Below are 23,027 nucleotides of genomic sequence, written 5' to 3'. Positions count from 1 at the left end.
TCAGTACTCTCTGGGGAACATGCGGGGAAAGACGGTCCTTCAGGTAGACAGGTCCCAAGCCATATAGGGCTTTAAAGGTGATAACCAGCACCTTGTACCGGACTCGGTATATCACTGGAAGCCAGTGCAGGGTCCGAAGACCCGGCTGAATGTGTCCCCACTTTGGGAGACCCAATAACAGCCGGGCCGCGGCGTTCTGCACCAGCTGCAATTTCCGAGTTCGGGACAGGGGCAGCCCCATGTAGAGGGCATTGCAGTAGTCTAACCTCGAGGTGACCGTAGCATGGATCACTGTTGCTAGGTCGTCACGCTCCAGGAAGGGGGCCAACTGCCTTGCCCGCCTAAGATGAAAAAACGCGGACTTGGCAGCGGCTGCTATCTGAGCCTCCATCTTTAAGGAAGGCTCCAATAGCACCCCCAAGCTCCTGACCCTGTCCGCCGCTATCAGCGGCGCACCGTCAAAGGCTGGCAGGGGGATTCCCCCTCCCGGGCCGCGGCGACCCAAGCAAAGGACCTCTGTCTTCCTGATTTAGGTTTTGTCAATACACACACAACACACACACATTCTAGCTTAATTTCACCCAGGTCAACTAAGCATTACCAGACATCCAGAGCTTTGTATTCAGTTTATTAATAAAGGCTCATTAGAACAACAGTTATCTTTGTAAAACCATTCCAAACCAAACTGATCAGAAAGAATCCTCACTGAATGCCTGTATCATTATTTATTTCTTCAACTATGCACAGGTACTACTAATATTATAAGTTTATATTTCTTCATCACAATACTCTGATTTTGTTAAGAACATAAGAGAAGCCATGTTGGATCAGGCCAATGGCCCATCCAGTCCCAACACTCTGTGTCACACAGTGGCCAAAAAAATTTATATATATATACACACACACACACATACACACTGTGGCTAATAGCCACTGATGGACCTCTGCTCCATATTTTTATCTAACCCCCTCTTGAAGCTGTCTATGCTTGTAGCCACCACCACCTCCTGTGGCAGTGAATTCCACATGTTAATCACCCTTTGAGTGAAGAAGTACTTCCTTTTATCCGTTTTAACCTGACTGCTCAGCAATTTCATTGAATGCCCACGAGTTCTTGTATTGTGAGAAAGGGAGAAAAGTACTTCTTTCTCTACTTTCTCCATCCCATGCATTATCTTTTAAATCTCTATCATGTCACCCCGCAGTCGACATTTCTCCAAGCTAACGAGCCCCAAGTGTTTTAACCTTTCTTCATGGGGAAAGTGCTCCAGCCCTTTAATCATTCTAGTTGCCCTTTTCTGGACTTTTTCCAATGCTATGATTGTTAAGATGTTGTATAAGATGTTGCTAGAGGCGTAAACAAAAAATGTACCTAGTTTCAGCTATATTGGTAGCGATTACAATTTTACGAACTCCATAGGGGGTCTTCTTAAAAACCTATAAAGGAAAAAAGTGTAAATGAAACAAAGAACATGAGTGTTCCAGGAAATCTGTCTTCCTGATTTAGGTTTTGTCAATACACATACAACACACACACATTCTAGCTTAATTTCACCCAGGTCAACTAAGCATTACCAGACATCCAGAGCTTTGTATTCAGTTTATTAATAAAGGCTCATTAGAACAACAATAGTGACAAAACTGAAGTTCAAAGCAGGTTATTAAAAATACAAGATACAATCTTTAGTCTTTTGAAAGCAGGTACATTCTAGAATGAGGGCTATCCAGTATTCAAACTACTAGGCTATCTCCTAGTTACAGCACTGGCTTGGACATCATAATAACTTTGCGCCAAGGTAAAGGAACAATCCTTGCAGATTCCCCCCTTCCTGCGACAGATCTTGAACTATCCCCATCAAGAAACAGGTCTCCTTTAAGAGAGGGTTTTTTTTTTTTTTGCCTAAGCATTAACTTTCTTGGCTGTAGAAGTTATTACCCCCATGCCAGTTTGTTATCAGGATTGTTACTTAGGTTAGTAAAAGTGATTAACAAGCAGCTGCTGTGAATTGTCATCTAAAGTGGTTAACAAACAGCTTGTAATGTGGGGATCTAGCCTGGAAACAGCTTTCTAATTGGTTAGATGGTTAATGGGCTGAAAGCGACTGCTAGCAATAAGAATACCTATGTAAAATGTTTAGCATAGAAGAATACCTATGTAAAATGTTTAGCATATGTTTCTTTTTTAAAAATAAAATTATAATATAATGACATTAAAAAATCAGATACATAATAAAACTGGGAACAAACAAATTGAGATCTATTACTGACTCAGTATAAATATTTCCATAACTTCCAGAAAGTCATCATAAGGAGTAGGGATTCATGTCTTTCTTGATTTCAACTTTGTGCTTAAAATATTCATTCTTTTGGTGCATAAAGTTAACAATAACAGACTCAGCAATAGCTCAATTTCATTTACCAATCATTCTAGTTTAGTTTAAATATTAAACAGCTACACCCTATCATAGACACAGTGGCCAAAGTACAAATAGCCAAAGTAGCAAGTCTGGGCCACCACTGAGCAAATAGGGCTCCCTAGAAACTTAGGAGATTCTCTGGAGAGGAACAATTAAAACCAACCAAGGAAGGAATTCAAATGCTCTCAGAAAAAGAAGATGTTAGCAGCTTGGTATCAGTTGGAAGGGGGGGCGAGGTTCAGGCTGGTCAAACACCTGAGATATCCTAAAATACGCATTACAGTTATTACTGTCGACTGTAGCACTTACCTGGGTCTGATTAACAGTAGGCATTAATGAATGCAAAGGAATGATAAGGAACCTATCTGAAAATGAACAAAAACATCAATGAAATATTTAGTGGTAAAACTGAAAACTAGAGATCTGACAAATAAGGTATAACTGCATAGTTATTAATGCAGGGTTTTTTTCAAGCTAGAGACACAATTTATACCAACAACTAATGCTCATACGGGCTCACACAATAGTCATAGTATTTTCTGAGCAGCCTAAAAGAAAAATACTTATTTACTTTCGTACACAAATATCTAGTAATCATTAGAAAACATTTTTCAAACAAGCAAACCATTACATGCAACTTAAGTATTTTAATAAATTTAAATATATTGATAGTTTCTATCTTTACTTCTTATACCTTGGAAGCACCCATTTCTAGATATCTTTCCCCCAATTTTACTAATTCCATATAGCTATCTGCAGGCCTTTTTTTGTAGCAGGAACTCCTTTGCGTATTAGGCCATACACCCCTGATGTAGCCAATCCTCCAAGAGCATACAGGGCTTACTGTAAGCTTTTGGAGGATTGGCTACATCAGGGGGGTGTAACCTAATATGCAAAGGAGTTCCTGCTACAAAAAAAAGTCCTGATTATCTGTATGTGTAAAGTGCCATCGAATTGCAGCCAATTTATGGCAACCCCACAGGGTTTCCAAGGCAAGAGATGTTCAGAGGAGGTTTGCCATTGCCTGCCTCTGTGTAGCAGCCCTGAACTTCCTTGGTGGTCTCCCATCCAAACATTAACCAGGACTGGTTGGCTTCCGAGATGTGACAAACTTGGGGTATCCAGGTCAGGACAGCTATTAGATACCCAGTTAATAATCGGAAGCTGGTTTTTAATAGCTGATAGGGAGCAAAGTCCATACTAGTAAATTAACTGCCAATAATTTCCAGCACAACTCTATAGTGCTTGTCCTAGACAAATTTATATGTAGTCTTTGGCACCAAGCTTGCTGTCATGCCTGACAGAGCAGATGCAGAAGCCTTGAGGAATGTGCTCACCTCTGAGCCTTAGTTGTGCAGCATATGAATCCCCATTAGAGGTGACAATTCTCATGCTGGATGCTTTCTAATAGCCACTCCAGATGTTATCACTGCCTATATCTCACAAAGGTCGCTCATAGTGACTGCCTGTAGCACAGTTCCAGCAAAAATATCATCTCAACACATTACAGACACACATAAAAATCACAGTCACCAAATGACTTGAGTTTCAAGACTCCATGGAAAACAGGAAAGGGTCTCGAGGACATTAAAAAACATAAAGTGGATTGGCTGTGTAGATTCAGTGGTTGCTGAGATCTAGTTAAAGTAAACATTTAAGAATAAATCTAAGAATCCAGCAGTCCTTTCTGAACAAGATCGTATAGACAGCAAATTTGTATGAGCTTCACATGTGACGTATGTACAGATATGCTGCCAGTTTCACAACCCATGATGCCATGCTGACATGGCAGAGAAAAGACTGTTTCTCAAGCTTGGGTGACAGTTTAAGCAAAAGCAACTGAGACGATACTACATCATAATTCCAAGACTTATTTTACCTGATTTGAACATAACTTGCGACATCAGAAGTTCATGTAGAGTGCTAATGTTATCCCATCCAGGCAAAAATACTAATATTGCACCATCCTGCATGAATAAAAGAATTTATAGGGGAGGAAAAATTCAAACAAACATAAATGCATAATTATTAATACACAAGCTATTTTGCTAAGCTTACATGATGGCATTTACAAAAATTCTCATTATACCAAATGTGAAAATTAATTCATTTACAGTCTTCACAGTCTGCAAAAAAAAGAAAAGAAACCAAAGGAAAGAACTGACTGAGTTGCAGCTCACTAACATAACATTTATACTCCATTTAAAAAAAGGTCTTCTCAACTTTACTTCCCACAGTGCATACTCTGGTCATGGACATGTTTCATCAAATACACTTGTGACAGACAGGAAGCTGTCCTGTCTTTGAAGGGAAAAAAGCCACTCAGCTGGCCCTATGGGACTGCTTTCTCAGCATCCAATTGACTTTCAGAAGGCTGAAGAAATGTTGGAGGGAACCACAGCAGTAGTCAGTTCAGATCTGCCTCAGGGAGAGTGCAGAGGGGAGTTCAGATCTGTCTCTGGGAGACTGCAATTACGGTTCAAGTCTGGCTGAGTAGAAGAATAGACAGTTTGAAGAGAGTGCCCAGTAGCGCAACAGACTTGTTTAGTTCTTCTGGGAGACAAAAGAGTGTTGTTAGGTGTGTCCCTGGTAATGAGCAGACCTTGTACAAATTAGTCTGACTCTTGGGACAGGACAGGCTGTTGTGGTTGGAATCCTGTGTGGGTGAAAGCATTCAACCTACTGGTTAATCAGTGAAAACTTGTTTGTACCTGTAAGCATTAAAAAGAATTCAAACCACATTCTGAAGGCATAACTGGCTTAAATTTATGTGCCTCAACCAGGTTTCTCCTTTGACTACCTGGAGATCTGTTGTTTGAAACCAACCTATAAATAAATGTTCTTTGTTATTTACATACCAATGTAGCTTCAGTTATCTCCATGTTCTACCTACTTGCTACAAAACTTACTTCATGGCAGTGAACCTAACCTAAGAATGTCTTGTAATGGAGGGGAGGTTCACAGTTTAAACACAACTGGATCTTCAAAATAGTTTAAGGCTGTGTGGGTCCCCTCAGGCTCATCACAACACCTCTTTCAGGTTTGCTGTAGTAGTGTGACTTCTGCATACAAGAACACTTGCTGATTTTCATATTTCTGCATTAATGGAGTACCAATCATTACAAATCCACTCCTAAACATCTACTGACATCTAGCCAGAACATCTCACCTAGCACGCCATCACTGTTTGCAACACTGTGATGGTGCAGTAGTCCAAGTGGTAAGCTGATTATTTCTTCACTAGTAGCAAAATCATAGAAACCTGAAGGCCACAGATCACTGCAATTATTAAACTAGCATTCAGTGCTTTTATACAATTCCAGATAATGCAACACTATTTTCTAGAATGAGTCCGTCAGCCATTCCATACATGTGTGTGTGTGTAAATTGCCATCAAGTCACAGCTTACTTATGGCAACCCTACAGGGTTTTCAAAGCAAGATATGTTCAGAGGTCATTTGGCCATTGCCTGCCTCTGCTTAGAAATCCTGAAATTCCTTCGTGGTCTTCCATCCAAATACTAACCAGGGACAAACAACCTTGCTTAGCAGCTTCATGAGGTCTGACAAGCCTGGTCCATCCAGGTTAGGGCTCTGTATGCTTACATAGGAGCTTATACAAAAGACTGTTTTCACTAAACTTGCAAAATTTTATCTGACTTGACAGGCTTAAGTATCTCTAATTACCAAACAGCCAGTCATACCAAGTTTATTATGCTGACATAATAATCCCAATTATTTCACACATCTCTTTGAAAACTGCTCGTTGGAGATTATAAAAATCTCAACAACATAGAACTATTTTTAGGAGACATTTTCCTCTACCAGCACTGCATAGTACAGATGTGTTCCAGCACTGACAGGCATGATCCAGCCAAAGATGACAGTGTATAAAGACCGCTCATTTCAATAGATAGACTAAGCGCATACTTAAAGCACACCTACTGAAATAGACATGACTGAAAAGCAGGGCTTTTTTGTAGCAGGAACTCCTTTGCATATCAGGCCACACACCCCTGATGTAGCCAATCCTCCTGGAACTTACAGTAGACCCTGTACTAAGAGTGCGTGGCCTTACCCAATATGCAAAGGAGTTCCTGCTACAAAAAAAAACCTGCTGAAAAGTGATTCACTCTGGATAGATGGCACCCAACCTAATCAGGAATAAATAATTAAAAATCAAGTTCCACAAACCAAATTAAAACTCACCTCTTCCTCAAGAGCAATATGCCTGATTAGTGCAGCAATCAAGTCAAGGTCAATTTTATCATCATCCATCATCCCCAATGCCTCAATTGTACTTTCTGAATACCTAAAAAACACAGATCAAGTAAAAATCATTATTTAATCTTGTACAAAACTGTGAATTTTACTGCATGCAGTGTTTCTCTCATTTTATTCAAAGTGGGGGGGGGAAGAAAACAGATAAAAGTATTCGAATAGCTATTTTGAAGCTGGGATCTGATAGTTACAAAACTAGGCTAACAAACTGAACATACTAATAAAATACAACAGTGTGAGACAGGCAAAATGGCATATCATTAAACACCATGAAAAAGTTCGGAGTATTACACACAGAAACTGCTGTTACCATATACTGCTACAACTTTCTCCAGCATCTTGCATATTTGCGAAGCTCTTCCATGCTGCTGAATACAGCAAAAATTACTTTGCTACATATTTATTTATTGGATTTATATCCAGCCCTTCCCACCTAAGCAGGCTCAGGGCGACTCACAATAATGAAGACTAAAACAATAAAACAGTGAATAAACATTGGAGTTTTGACAATTCAGTTGATAATAACAATTAAATAGTTTAAAACAATTTAAAAGAGTTCTGGTGCTAGTATTAATTTCAATATGTTCAGCGAAGTTGGGTGTCCTCTTGTACTATAATTCAGCTGAAGGCAAGTCAAAATAGTACTGTTTTACAGACCTTACAGAACTGAGCAAGGTCCTGCAAGGCCCTTACTTCTTCTGGAAGTTGGTTTTCCCAGTAGGAGGCCGCAACTGAGAAGGCTCTCTCTCTAGTAGACTTCAGTCTTGCCTCCCTCGGTCTGGGGATCAACAATAAGTTCTGCGTCCCGGATCTATGTACCCTCTGGGGAACATGTGGGGAGAGACGGTCCCTAAGGTAGACAGGTCCTTGGCCATATAGCACCTTAAAGGTAATAACCAGCATCTTGTAGTGAATCCAGAATATTATTGGCAGCCAGTGCAGTTCCCACAGCCTTGGCTGTATGTGCTCCCATATAGAGAGACCCAATAATAGCCTGACTGCTGCATTCTGTACCAACTGCAGTTTCCAGGTACAAGACAAGGGCAGCCCCACGTAGAGGGCATTGCAATAGTCTAGTCTTGAGGTGACTGTCCCATGGATCACAGTTGCCAGGTCGCTACGCTCAAGGAAGGGGACCAACTGTCTTACCCACCGAAGATGAAAGATTTAGCAGTGGCTGCTATCTGGGCCTCCATTGCCAATGTGGGCTCCAGCAGCACCCCCAAGCTTCTGACTCTGGGTGCCGATATTAGTGGCACCCCATCAAAAGCTGGTAGAGGGACTTCCCTTCCTGGGCTGCCGCAACTCAGGCAAAGGACCTCTGTCTTCATCGGATTCAGCTTCAGACGACTCAGCCTAAGCCACCCTACCACGGCTTGCAACGCCAGGTCTACATTTTCTGGGGCAGAGGCAGGTCGGCCATCCATCAGTAGACAGAGCTGGATGTCATCAGCGTACTGATGGCAACCCAGCCCTTTATCTCCAGACAATTTGGGCAAGGGGGTGCATATAAATGTTGAACAACATCAGGGACAGCACCGCCCCGAGGCACACCACAGTTAAACAGATGTCTCTGGGATGATCGCCACCCTTTGTCCCCGAACGCAGAGAAAGGAGGAGAACCCCTGAATCCCTGCGTCAGCAAGGCAGTGGATCAGCAAATGATGGTCGATTGTGTCAAACGCCACCGACAGGTCCAACAACATCAGTACTACTGAACCGCCTCGATCCAGATTTACATGGCTAATATGCATATAGTGCAAACCTTAGACGGGCAGGAAATGAAGCTGCACAAGTGGAACAATATAAATACCTTCCTGTCAGTTGCTTTAAATAATCTGGCCATTGCTCACGATAGACCTCTTCTTTTTCTTCCTTTTCTGGCCTGCTTACGTGTCCTTGCATAAACCTCCTTTTCCAGTGTGGTCTGTGGTCTGCATTTTCTGGAATATACCTTCAAACACAAAGAGAGGTATAACTTAATGAATAAGGCCAGAAATAAATATGGCTCTGAGTCAAATTTCAATCATTTTGAAATTTGAGATTGATTTATTTTTCCAGAAGCTGCCATATGTCCAGGGGTGAGGGGTGGGGACACATACCTAGGAAGATTCCCCCCCGGTAGAAAGAAGAGCAGCTTTTAAGTTGGGGAAATGACATTCCAGTAGGGAAAACATGAGAGAAGGGAAGCAAGTGGTATCACCACTATCCACCCCATACCACAATTCCCAATAAACCTTCTCCCCCATAGACTACTGCTGCTTTCGACTAAAAAAGGCAGAGGATATTCCAGTCATTTATTTCCTGGTCTATTCTGGACCCCTACAGTTCCTTGTAGTAGTGTTCTGCCTCAGTCCGCTGGTGAGATCCATAAAACCAGAAGATACCTCTGCAAACACACAAGTTAAAAATACCGTCAATTACAAAGGCATTACTGGGGCAGACCACATACTAACCGTAGTTTCTCAATTACATCTTCCAAAAGGTACTCCTTGACAGGGTAGGTGAACCCAGGAATATGGACCATAGGACAATGATCTGTCATGTGAGAGAAAAATGTGGGCATCAAAGCCATTTACTGTATTTTAGCATGTTGCAGTGCACCTACACAAGAATACGAAGGCATTATATAAAGCAAGAAAGGAACATTTACATCCAAAGTGCCACTTTTATGTTTTATTACAACAATAAAACACACACACTCACCCTATAAAACAAGCTAAGCTGGTTTAGAACCAAATGCGTATTTTAAAATAGACGTGAGGAGGAAGGAGGGCAAACAAGAGAAGCATAAGCCTCCTTTTATTACTCAGAAAATCACTGCAAGCTACCAGTCCAAGTAAAGACCTATTGAGACTTGGTGGAAGCCCCTTTCCAAGAATCTGTAGAGGCTGTCAGGTAGCATTTAGGAGGAGGTCCTGTTTGGACTGTAATCTTCTCAGCGAATGCAAGGGACAAAACAAGTTCTACTGCAAACAGCAGAAAACTTATATTATATTGGTTTTATGGGCAAATGCTGGTGTTTTCAACATATACGCAAAGCAGAGGCTCAATTGGATGCCCAAAACAGTTTCAGTGAAGTTACTGTCAAGTTGACAACAACCTGAAGACACTGACAAAGTGTTTAATATCCTTGCAAAAAGAACAACATGGCAAATACCACAGGTATCTGGCTCTGGCTAGCAAAAGCTTACATCAGTCTTTTAGGATGCCTCAAAAGTAGCTTTGTGAAAATCTTAAACCAAGCATCCTGGATGTTTCTCTCCTGCATTTGCTCAAACACTCCATTTGACTATAATATTGGTAAGACAGAAGGAAAAATAGTCTAGATTTTATTACAGGAAATGTATCTAACTTGGTTTTTTTTTTAATTGGACTAACACTGAAAATGTAATATTTATTGAAAAATAAAGGCTCTCAAATATTAACAAGTAGCAGAACATACCAAAATATTCTGAAAACTTCTCAGCATTCAGCGTTGCACTCATTAGTATTACTTTGAGGTCTAGACGTACACTTAGGAGATCTTTAATAACAGTCATTAAAACATCCGACTGAAGATTTCTCTCATGGATTTCATCAAGAATTACATGACTAACACTGGACAACAGCCTGCAACAAATACAAAAGTGCAGAGTTGACAACCCTGTGCTTATTATGGAGACAAAAATAAATGGGAATGAATGAGCATAACAGATACAACTATCAGCAGCAGCTGATTCACGAAGAAAACCCTTACAGAAAGGCATTCATTAGCTTCATCTGAAGCTGAAGATACTTACTTGTCTGACTGCAGCCACTGCAGGACAATTCCAGTTGTACAGTACAAAATTGAACCTTGTCTCCTTGGTAACCGGCTGAAAGAAATCCATTAAGAATACTTCAATTCCTTTTCTTTCTTTTTCTGGAAGCATTTGAAAAATCCCAGAAAAGTCAGAAGGAAGGCACATACTTTTTAAAGTGTTAAAGAATAGGACTACCACCACCACCACCACCACCACCAAGGATCACACAATCTATGGATAGTTGTGTAGAATGATGATTAAGGTGAGCTATCAGCACAGGACATGATTGATGGAGAACAGTGTATGGATGTCAGTCAGGTAAGACAGAACTATTTGTTGTGTTCTACCAGTCCACGCTCATGTAAACAGCACATGTAAATGTCAATGATGCAATCTTGGGTGTTCATCTTTTTAGCTATACATGCTGATTTCAGGGCTCTTTTAAGTTAAGCTTTATCAAAATAAATAAGATAGCATAAGTGTAACAAGTGAGTAACATAGCCTCAGTTCTTAAGACTGTTAGGAAAGGAATCCAAAAACACCTATACAAACTATAAGAGTGAAGCTCTATGCAGTTTATGACCAGCTACTCACATAAAATATTGACCAAGCCAGCATGACTTAATTGTAAACAGGCTGGTCAATCCCTGAATTAAGGTTATTTAACAAGCTCCTTATATCTAATGGTTCCACCCAATAAGCATCTACACAACAGTCACATTATTTATTATCATTTTAACCCCAAAAGAACACCCACCAAAAATTATGTTGTGCCAGTGCAAAGAGAAGATAATGTCCAAGAATCTGCACACCACAACAATATAACCTTGGGCACAATCATAAATTCAATGCTGCATAGTGTAGCGTGCATTTATTGTATGTATTTATTTGATTTATATCCCGCCCTCCCCACCAAAGCAGGCTCAGGAGTGTAGGGGACTATCACAAGCCTATCTCCCTGTCAAGGTATCAATGAAATGGTGTCCTATTTAAAAGATCTGAAGAGACTGTTAAGACAGCTGTGTGCTGCCTTAACAAATTAGTAACCCATTTACTACATGAACAGGTAGGTAACACTGAACCAAAATTCCCACTCTGACTAAAAACAGTTCAGAGATATTCATCTGAATTTTCCCTTGATGTATAAAAGCTATTTTTTAAAAGTAAGTTATTGTTTCTCAGCCTTCTGGCTAAGATCAAGTATAAAAAACATAATTTGTACCTTTCAAGCCGTATCTGATATCCAGTACTCTTTCCATTACCGCACACTTCAGCCCTTTCTGCTGCAACTCTTTCTGCTACCTTAACATTAAAAAACACCGTTTTAAGATCTTAATAACTTTTTATGAACATGGTTGTTATTTTATTGCAGGATGAATATTCAAAGGAAAGACTCAAAGAGTTCTATTGCAATACTTACGGAAATAGCACTGATCCTCCTAGGTTGAGTGCATATAATCCTGCAGGAAGACCCCTTGCCTCTTTTGATATAATCATCCAAAATGAACTGAGTAACTTGGGTTGTCTTCCCACAACCAGTTTCACCACTTATAACAGTTACTTGACTACTGTTTATAAGGCTGACAAGTTCCTGTTTTAAACATAAAATGTATAAGATTTTTTTTTGCATCCATCCTCTAACAGCAAATTTGAAGAACCTTCAAAAACTATCCGGTTAGGTTGATGCCTATTCTTGTTTCAGCTGTAACAAAAACCAATTTCCACATTCCAGTTCATGCTATAGCACTACCTATACCTGGAAGAGCCTAAATAAGTCCTTTCCTGCTCTCCATTTGCAGAAGAAGAAGAAGATGAAGATATTGGATTTATATCCCGCCCTCCACTCCGAAGAGTCTCAGAGCGGCTCACAATCTCCTTTACCTTCCTCCCCCACAACAGACACCCTGTGAGGTGGGTGGGGCTGGAGAGGGCTCTCACAGCAGCTGCCCTTTCAAGGACAACCTCTGCCAGAGCTATGGCTGACCCAAGGCCATGCCAGCAGGTGCAAGTGGAGGAGTGGGGAATCAAACCCGGTTCTCCCAGATAAGAGTCCACACACTTAACCACTACACCAAACTGGCTCTCCAAACTGGCGAAGTAGTACTCAAGGCAACAGAAGTAGTTGTATAGAGGTAAGAGTGGACTTGCTGGCTTTCTTTCTACTACATGTCTTTTAAGACCTCGATATTTCTGCCTGGTCAAGAACCTAGAGAGCCTAGAAAAGATATTAGTCTTCTGGCTTCTCATAAGAGCAATGCCATAGAAAAGTGAGTATGGAAGAGCCATCTAAGCCATTGTAAAGGATTATACCAAGAAACATTTTCATGAAAACGTACAAGTCAATTATGGAAACAATTGATATATATATACTGTGGTTTGGCTACTGGTTCTGCACAGAGAACATGAAAGCTCAGCAGAGGATAGAAATGCTGACATTCTTATTTGATTGATTAGTTTTAATTGTATCAGTCCATAATATTTTTGTATGACTTTTAATTTGTTGCAGTCACTAAGCTAAGTCTGGCACCTAATGCAGAAATAGATATGTTAAATGTTGTAAGCAGTTCAGCACAAATACTAGGGAACTGGGTTTTTAAATTATCTATAAATCCACCACTGTCACTAAATACTTATACCTTCATAGAAATGGTTTATCCTATAGCTTCAATGGGTTTCCTTCCAAATCTGTGTTCATTTGAATTAAGTCTTGTTTACCTTAAATATTAGAGTACATAATTTCACTAGACATATTTACCTTTCTCATCCCGTAAGAAGGCAGTTTTTCACGAAATTTCTGTAAAATAAAAGAGTTTAGTGAAACTAAAGTACACGTTGGAACAAGTAATAAATGTGGTAACACTCAAATTTAATATTGCTTGAACAACATTTACTAGCATTACTTTATGAACTTTAAGCAGCAATCCAATTTCATACAACATATGTAGCCAAATATGAAAACTATATCCTGGTAACTACAGAGCTATTCACAGAGAAGCACCTCACATTTTCGAAGCCAATCTGATCACCCCCAAATGAATGCTTTCTTTTAAAGGCTAATTATGAATAAGAACACGAGGAGGAAGTACCACTGCTATGAATCTTTAGCCCCCAAGTAAGATCATTGCTGAGAAGTAGTTTTTAGTGCCACCCTGCACTTCTTGCCTATGAGTTTCTCCTTGCACTTCTTAGAGATGCCATGTGGTTTTTCCCTCCCATCCTAAATGGCAAATGAGTACTGAGAGATCCTGCAAGCCAGCTCAGATGACTTGGCCTGTCCACTGCAGCAAGTAAACCAAATCTTGATCACAATTAATTGCATTATAATACTGTTTGAGATGCCAAGTTAAGTAACACATACACATTCCACACACAGTTTCTCCAATACAACATTTAAAAATCCTAAATAATTAAATACACTAGTTTAATATATTTATGCAATTTCTACTAAATAAGAGATTTTTTAAAAAACAAAACAAAACACTGAACCAGTTGTATGTTCTTAAACATGATACCTGCATTTCAGTATATCTGGGATCAGATTTTTTCTTTCCCAATTCTTCTTTAAGTTGCTCATCTAAACCAGAATCTGGCATATTTTCGTCTAAGAGATATTCTGAATCTCGATCTAGGAATGTTTTCCCCAAGATGGGTCTCATTTTCTCAGGAGCCTTCTCCACAACAGGTTTCTCCACAACTGGTTTTGGTTTCACAGGAGCCTCTTTTGTGTACCTAAAGCAAGTTTTATTAGTCATAAATCTTCCCACTCTAAGGAGGATACATGTCAGTAGCTCAGATAAACTTTGTATTTACAATTATGTATACAACCACGACTATCCATGATTAACTGACATCAACAGATCCTGCAAATAATTATTTAGGTAACATTAGAAATAAACCACTGCGTTTTTATGTTGCAAATAAATGCTTAAGCAATTTATTTCATAATGATGCAATTATATTATCATCACAAACCGTAATTCATTAGAAAAATCAAAAAGTTATTTCACTCCACTCTTGTAAGGCAGTACTTTCAAAATCAGAATGTTATTTCACATCGCTCTTGTCAGGTAGTACAACACCCAACAGGTAGTCCACTGTCTCAATTCTCCTTTGCTTGAAAGACGTAGACAGTACCATGCTTGTATATGATTCCTCCTAAGGGTAGCAGACAGAAGTCTGCGCAATTTGAGGGCACGTTTTTTGGAACATAAGAGTCGCATGTGTCAGGGAATATTAGATGCTCCCATTGTCCAGCACTGTGCTGAATTTGGACACTCATGTGATGAGATACAGTGTGCAGTGGTGTATGCTTATAAAGGGCATCAATATAATATAGAGAATGTTTCTAAAATCCTACTGCAAAAGGAAGCCCTTTTTATTCATAAATTCCAGACCATGTCCCCCTGGGGTCTGAATGCTTCACTTAGATTTGTCTGTATTTGTTTAAAAATGGCATAAAAATATATGTGTGTATATCAGTTTAAGTGTAAATTGGATACAGCTGTATGGAACTATGTATGCTGCCTGAGAATCAGTTGTGTTTGAGAACCATTGGTGCAAGCTGCAAAGTAACATTGTATTGTAATGTGTGAGCAATTGCCTTTAGCACGGGGTAAGCATTGACTGGTTTGTATCAGAGAAATATTTGTTATGCTTTGTTATGATTTGTATAGTAAATGATTATTTTATTTATAGTAAAGTTCCAAAGCTAAAAGAAAGCAGCCAGTGGAAGGTGAATGAAACACAGAACTGAACCTAGGATCTGTGTAGCCGCTGCACCTGTCAGACTTCAGTCTGCTACCCATAGGAGGAATCATATACAAGCGTGGTACTGTCTATGTCTTTCAAGCAAAGGAGAACTGAGACAGTGGACTGTAAAGTACTACCTTACAAGAGTGGTGTGAAATAACTTTTTGATTTTTCTATGGACATTTAATGAATTTTGGTATGTGATGATAATAATATAATTGCATCATTATGAAAAAAATTGCTTAAGCATTTATTTGCAACATAAAAATGCAGTGGTTTATTTCTAGTGTTTGCTAATCAGTACACTGCAGTTTCCAGTTTGCCCAATAATTGTTGTGGTGGCAACCTACTGTTTGGCTTGCCGACACTTTCTTCTCTTCTCCCCGCCTCCCAGCCCCACCATTCCCCAGGTTGTCCTTTAGAATGAAACTAACCACAAGGATGACAGCTGCACATTTTGTTTCTCTCACCCTTAGAAGGATCCTGACAGAAAGAGACCCCCACCAATTCAGTCACCACACCATATCTGGACAGAAGGTGCAGCTTAGGAATCTGCTGCTTACTGGGGGGGGGGGGATATCAAAGCTGAGCATCCAAGTGCAGTTTGACTTCGGTACATAATTATGCCCAGGAGCTTCTATCTTCCTTTTTAATTCCCCAAACTTACCAAATTTTAATTTTTAAAAAGTCATGCCTCAATGGTAGAGAATCTGCTAGGCATTGCAAGGTTCCAGGTTCAATCCCTGGTATCTCTACTTAATAAAGGACCAGGTTTTAGGTGATGTGAAAGGCCTCTGCCTGAGACCCTGGAGAGCTAAAGTCAGTCTGAGGCAAATGATTCTGACATCAATGGACTAAGGCAGGGGTGGGGAACCTCTGTCCTGAGGGCCGTCACTTGGTGTGGCCCTTGGAGATTGCTGGACCAAACCGAGCCATGTGGCAGCCTCCCTGGAGCCTGGCTGGCCAGCGAGGATCATGGGGCCTAGCTGCGCTGTGCAGGAGCCTCGCCAAGGCCAGGCAGGGATCACAGGGCCCAGATGTACTGTGCGGCAGCCGCCCTAGGGCCTGGCTGGCCAGCCAGAATTGCTGCAAGGCCTGGAAAAGTTACCGTCACAGTTCAGTTTGCACTTGATTATCCCAGATGGTGACCTAATATACTAATATTAGGGGAGGTGGTCTAATATGGTACTGAGTTCCTGTTGGGTTTTTTCTACAAAAAAGCCCTGGACCTATGCATTTGCCTAGGGCGGCGGGCTGTGTGTGTGCCAGATTAAGCTCTCCCCACATGACTTCAAATAAAAAAACAATTATTTGCTGGCCTAACGCATTCTCCCTTGGCAGAACACTGTTTTTTAAGTTGATAATTTTTTATGGCCTGTGAGTGATGTTATAAATATCCATATGGCCCTTGGCAGAAAAAAGGTCCCACACCCCTGGACTAAGGGTTTGATGTATCACTCTAATTTTAGGTAGCTGGATAAATTTTATTGATCAGCGTCACTTCAGTCATCATGATGCTTGTCAGCAGCCTGTTTTGCCAGTTCCATTTCTGTAATGTGCAGCTACAGAAGGGCAAGATGCTGAGTAGTAGATGAACACATAAACATTATAATGGAAAGTTTCACCATTGCATAAAACAAATTATCTTTCACTTAGTTTGGAATTAAATTATTTTGTGCCTGTTTACTTACAAAAAAATGTCATCCAAAACAAAAAGCCTTATTTACCCTTCCTCATCAGACCACCAGGACATGGCTTCTTGTTCTTTTTCATTTTTGTTCTGGACAGTGTTCAGCAACTGCACAATCTGTTCTTCTCTGCGCTCATCCATACGCACCACAGCTCTCTAATGTATGGGAAAAAAGCACATTTAGTTCAAGGAAATTGTAAAAAGGACAGCATGCTCAGAATCCAAGATGCAGTCATATTCTTGCTTTAGCTGTATGAATTATTGTTGCTATCTGAAATTGTAAAAGCAGTAAAGTTGAGTATTCTCCGACTTCCATATTTTTTAGAAAAAGATGAAAGTCACAAATCTTTTAGAAGGGCATATAATTGCTGCGGGAGATAAACCTATATGAACAGCTTGATTGGTGCTGCAGACCTCCACTGGTATTGTCCTACTGCTTTTGTATGATTCTTTGTGTCCCAAACAGGGAGAAAGGCAGCTTATTTTTTTAAAGTACTATTCAGACAGTTTAGGAATACCAATGCAATGTCTGTTATAAATATAATGCTTTCATATAAAGCTCAAGAAAACATTCTGACCAGCAAACAATAATCACACAAACACCAGGAAACCCCTGAAATTATCGAAGAAGAACTAATGTGATGTAGTGGCTACACAATTCACTTTCATTTGCGAAGACTCAGATTTCAAATTTGCACTCCGGCATTACAGTCACTGGATGATCTTGAGCCAGCCACTGTCCACAGATATGAACTAGCTCGCAGGACTACTGAGAAGATATATTTGGGGAGGGTCATATCCCTCCCTGAGCTCCTTAGAGGGGCAGCAGGATCAAGGTGTAAATAATCAATACTCAAACAGCTGCTCTAGAAAGAGAGGATAATTTCAACCCTCTTGTACATACAGTGCAAGGATCTTCTAGGGTACTCACAAAAGAGAAATGCAAGGAACAAACAGGCCAATATGCCTCCACTACATTAACTGGAATCCATCAGCATACATAGTTAGCAAATAAAAAACTGACACATGCAACAAAAGGTACTATCTTCTCCTTTATGTTCCTGCCCTGGAATTAAGATTATAGGGACAGGCACTCCTGACTGACCCACCAACCAAAGAAGCTAATCTGGTGGGCACATGAGAAAGACAAACTTTGCAACAGCTTCACAATTACAGTGCTCCTGGTCACCTCACTTCACATTGCTCTTTTAAAAAATCCCAACTAGTAAATAAACAGTTGTTTCTAAGATTTTATGGTGTTGCATGGAGTGTCACCTCGTAGGTTAACAAACAAAATGGCAACACAGTATATTACAGACCAAAATCAACACCACTGTGTATATAAATAATAAAGAATTTATAAACCTGAAGAATCTTTTCTTATTTTACAAAGATACCTTATACACAGTACAGAAAATTTTTCAAAGGGGGTGGATTCCACAACACAAATTTCTAACCAATTTTATCATCACTGCTCCATACAATTTTTATAGAGAAGTTCCTTCTTGAAACTTTCTTTTAGAGCACAAATTCATAGTCCTTATTGTTGAAGCAAATTCAACTCCCCTAGAATAATGGCTCCAAAGGCTCCAGTCTTCTTACATGCCTGTCGACTTTATGAGTCACGTTTCGCAGAGATGCTTGATCAGAGAGCCATTCTGCAAATTCAATTTTTTGACATCAAAACTAAGACTTCTAACATTCACAAAAGCTTGTCAGATCTGACCAGATCTGTGGGATGTGGCTCACCTGCAAAAACACTCTGCTTTATAAACCCTAGCTTCCAAGTTCAATTGCCAGCACCTTCAGTTAAAAGAACCAGGTATCAGGTGATGTGAAGAGCTTCAACCTAAGAATTGCTGCTAGTTCAAGTAACAATATGACCTCAATAGACAACAGTCTGACTGTATGAAGCAGTTCCATGTGCTCACACCTGACCCCAAAGGGATAACTGATAAAAGAAAACCACAGAGAGCAAGAGGCACTACCTCCATCCACCATGAACTTTTGGGATTATGACTTAAATGGGACACATATAAATAAGGCAGATACATTTATCATGTATTGATAATGTATACATACACATACTAATGCTGTATGCATTACTTCAACTAGGGCTCAACCTGGCCCCACCGATGCACCTCCTGATGGCGCCTGGGTTTTTTGGTCACTGTGTGACAGAGTGTTGGACTAGATGGGCCACTGGTCTGATTCAACATGGCATCTCTCTTGTTCTTATAGGGGGGCCGACAGCAGCTCCCTATCTAATTCCGTCAGAAACCAGGATTTTGTGCCATGCAGCCTAAGAGATGTGCTTTAGCCAAGAATCAATTGAGGAATCAGGTCTGATAACAGCCTAGGCTAACGTGTCCGGGGGAGGAAAGCTGGGATACTATATCGGCCCGCACCCTCAGTTCTCCTGCGGCCGCCTCACCTGCTGCCTCTCAGTCTCTCGGCTCTTCTCGCCTTGCCTCCGTGCGTACCACAAGCCTATCTCGCGGCCCTTCAGGTGAGGAGGTGGGCGCTCACGGCCGCCGCCTCCGCCTCCTCTTCCCCCGCCGCCGCCTCTACGGCCTCCGGAGGAAGAAGACGACGACGACGACTGGGAAGAGCGAGGCCCGCCGCCACCGCGGCTCCAATCCCGACGATGTTCGTAACTCATCCCGCCGATGGCTTCAGGCGCTGCCGGTAAGGAAACAGAAGGAACCGGTAAACACAAAGAGCGCCGGAAGCAGACCCAAGACGGCACGGGCGAAATGGATCACTTCCGCTGGTAAGCGTAAGACGCTCGCGCGCAGGCGCAAAGAGGGGTTGAGGGACTGTGCGCTGCCTTACCCTCCCGTCCCTTCCCCTCCCATACAGGAGAGGAAGGGACGGGGCTGGGAGGTGTCCGCTGGTTTCCCCTCGATGGAAAAGAAGGCAGGACGAGGAAGAGGTGGCGGCGGCGAGAGTCTCGCAGTGACAGCCGTTGCGCGCGTGCAAACGTTCGAAAAGAGGGGGGAGGGCTGCCTTCGTGGTTTGGTGCTTGGCGCGTCGGCCTTCGGCGCCTCACAGATCCTGAGTTCTTATCCCCGTTCGTCGTAGACCGGCTTCCCGCCGCGCCGACTACTGATAACACAGTTGCGGATGGAACTAATGTTCGTGGAATTGTCCTTGTGCAGTCCCACAAGGACAATGTCCATGAACCAATGCAAGTTTTCAAGTTCTGCATGATTTCTTCATCAAGCAGGGTGTTAAAAACAAAGGGAGAGGGGGAGAGACGTTTCAGACCCTGATCTTAAGGAGGCTTCGGTGTATCTTGAGTAGAATGCCAAGCAGATTTGAGTTAAAGTGCTGGGTGAAGCTTGGATCATCTCCCTCCGTGTCAGTCTAGCATCCTGAATGAATAAATTATATATATAGTACTGTACAAACACCAGTCGTTTCCAACTCTGGGGTGACGTTGTATCACAACGTTTTCATGGCAGTCTTTTTACAGGATGGTTTGCCATTGCTTTCCCCAGTCATCTACACTTTCCCGCCAGCACGCTGGGTACTCATTTTACTGACCTCGGAAGGATAGAAAGCTGAGTCAACCTTGAGCCGGCTACCTGAACCCAGCTTCTGCCGGGATCAAACTCAGGTCGTGAGCAGAGCTTAGGACTGCAGCTTTAGTGCTCTGCACCATGGGGCTGCTGAATATCTATAACACGCTTACTAAGAAGGACGCTCTGCTTTATTCAGAGGGCCCAGTGTTGAATAAGCATGCATAGAATTTATTCGCATTTATTACATTTTAGAATATATTTGTGCTGCCTCTCCAGAACATCAGCTTGAGGCAATTTACAATAAATAAATTTACAATAAATAAATGCATAAATAGTGGGCTCATTAAGATATAATTCTAACTTTATTTAGTGTGTTTCTGAATAGAAATTTACGGAACTGACTGCGCAGCTTGCTAGATGTCCACAACTAGTGGGACTAGAACCCTGCTTTAATTTAGTTAGTTTACTTTGTTCCAAGTATTGGTTGTATAGGTTCACATCCTTCCTTATCTCAGTTCTCAACAGATATTCGCAATGATACCTAGTTTAGGAAAAGTGTGAAACTTATTTGGAAGTAGATCTTAATTTTGTGTATGTTTCATTTCCACACCAACGTGTCTAAAATTGAACTATTTTGTATAAGTAATAAGTATTCAGAAATAAGTCTGCCAGAGGCCAGTGTGATTTAGGTAAAACTTCAAAGGATTGCAACAGAATTAATTGTACTTAGCTTACTGAAATGAACAGGTTGGATCCTGTGAAGCATTTCTGTGGAGCATGACTTCCTCATCTCACCCCTTCCCACAGCAGCCCAATATGCCCTGATATGCCACTCCTCAGGGGCAGGAGGAACCACTACATCAGAGGAGATTTGATAAAAATCAGCCCCTTCTAACAGTGGAGCTCCTTCACAGGATCCCAGCTGATGAACTAAATATGCATGGAATCAAATAGAGTTGCTATTCTCCAAGTAGGGGCTGGAGATCTCCCAGAATTACAACATCTCCAGATGACAGAGATCAGTTCCCCTGGAGCAAGTGGCTGCTTTGGAGGGTGAAATCTATGGCATTATACCCCACTGAGGTTCCTCCCCTGTCCAAACCCTGCCGTCCCCAAGATCTGCCCCCCAAATCTCCAGGAATTTCCCAATCCAGACTTGGCAATCCTATTCTGTAAAGTTTAATGGGATTAAGCAAATGTGGAGAGGATTGAGTTGCAGGCTGCAAGTTTATGCACATGTTGATTGCAGTGAGATTTACAGTGCATGTAATTGGATTGCAAATTGGAGAAGACATAAATGAGATTAGCTTTCCATGGGTTCTGTTAAAAAAATCACTCTCCCAGTAGCTTACTTAAAACAGACATTACCTATAATGTGCATCGATTACAAAAAGTGATGTGTTATCTGGATCTATCTGTTTAGCATTTTTTAATGTCTGACAGAAAGACTTTGCGAAACTCCTGCAAAAGAGCAAACGCTGTGTGAGACTTGATCACAATTCAAGACTGATTATCCCACAGAGATATATCTCAAGTGGCCATGCAAAGCACACTAGAAAGGCACAATCAATAGCTTCTTTCCAGCTTGAGTACGTTCAGTGCCATGACCTTTGGCACTCACCTTATGAGATGCACTGTTTGCAGACTATTCCACTTGTGTCTCTTTATGATTATAAAAATAAAGATTACAAGATTACCATTTTAAACCATCTATATTTAGGATTCAAATATACTGTTGAATATTTCAGATGAAATAATTAAAATCTACTGTCTGGCCCCCAGTCGGGACCAGACTCCACCCTTGCCCGGGAGGTCCCACCACAAGAAACGAACAACACTGCAGCTCCACAAGGAAGGGGGGGAAAGGAAGCAGATGCCGAGTTCCCTACAAGATTAATACCTTCAATGTGGGAGTCACCAAAATATCGGACTGGTAGGAAAGTGATTCACAGTTACACACCTGACTCTGCTTGGGGCCACCTAGAGGGAACGGGACAGGACAAGGTTAAAATGGGAAGGCACTCAGGAAGCTAGGGAGGATGCATCAGGAAAAGAGGCAAGGACGGAGGGAGAGACAGCTCACCGCAGAGAGAAAGATTGGCCAAAAGGGTGTCCCTCATCCGGAAGCACTCAGAAGGAACCAGGGTGACTGAACACTTCCTGGTGCAGTCTGAGGTTTCCAAGGGTCTGCTACAGCTGAAAACCTGCGTCCTGGAGCCCATACAACCCCCAGGTGCCCATGCTTCCTCCACGTCCAGACATAATGATAGTAGACTTAGATAATTTGTTTATTTTTATCTAATAAAGATGATCCTAAGCTTGCATGTTTGATTACACTTGTGAGTGAAACAGCAATAGCGGTGATTAAAATGTCTGACTAGGATCTGAGAGAACCAGCTCTTCCAAGGATGCTTGCTAGGGCACCTTGGCAGTCACATGCTCTCACCCTAACCCACTTCACAGGATTGTTCTGATGATGATATGGAGGAGAGAAGAACAATGCAAACCACTTTGGGTCCCCATTGGATAGAAAGGCAAGATATGCATGAAGTAAATAAATAGCTCTGCTCACAACTTGT

At 41.4% G+C, this 23,027-nt stretch overlaps 1 protein-coding gene across 1 annotated transcript in view; it reads right to left on the bottom strand.

The window, feature by feature from the left end:
* LOC132590743 (ATP-dependent DNA/RNA helicase DHX36-like) overlaps positions 1-19,707 on the bottom strand; it is a 31,395-nt gene extending 11,688 nt beyond the window's left edge. The window contains exons 1-14 of the mRNA XM_060263653.1: positions 19,356-19,707; positions 16,959-17,077; positions 13,995-14,211; positions 13,238-13,276; positions 11,903-12,073; positions 11,705-11,784; positions 10,480-10,554; positions 10,143-10,309; positions 9,154-9,235; positions 8,511-8,651; positions 6,626-6,728; positions 4,297-4,384; positions 2,727-2,782; positions 1,373-1,437 (exon numbers count right to left, since the gene is read on the bottom strand). Coding sequence (XP_060119636.1) covers positions 1,373-1,437; positions 2,727-2,782; positions 4,297-4,384; positions 6,626-6,728; positions 8,511-8,651; positions 9,154-9,235; positions 10,143-10,309; positions 10,480-10,554; positions 11,705-11,784; positions 11,903-12,073; positions 13,238-13,276; positions 13,995-14,211; positions 16,959-17,077; positions 19,356-19,583 — 1,631 coding nt within the window. The 5' untranslated portion in view covers positions 19,584-19,707. The remainder of the gene's footprint in view (positions 1-1,372; positions 1,438-2,726; positions 2,783-4,296; positions 4,385-6,625; positions 6,729-8,510; positions 8,652-9,153; positions 9,236-10,142; positions 10,310-10,479; positions 10,555-11,704; positions 11,785-11,902; positions 12,074-13,237; positions 13,277-13,994; positions 14,212-16,958; positions 17,078-19,355) is intronic.
* Between the last annotated feature and the right edge of the window lie 3,320 nt (positions 19,708-23,027).

This window comes from Heteronotia binoei, unplaced genomic scaffold, assembly GCF_032191835.1.
Source record: "Heteronotia binoei isolate CCM8104 ecotype False Entrance Well unplaced genomic scaffold, APGP_CSIRO_Hbin_v1 ptg000568l, whole genome shotgun sequence".
Classification (NCBI taxonomy): domain Eukaryota; kingdom Metazoa; phylum Chordata; class Lepidosauria; order Squamata; family Gekkonidae; genus Heteronotia; species Heteronotia binoei.
The sequence above is the reverse complement of the archived record's forward strand: the minus strand, read 5'-3'. Positions and strand labels throughout refer to the sequence as shown.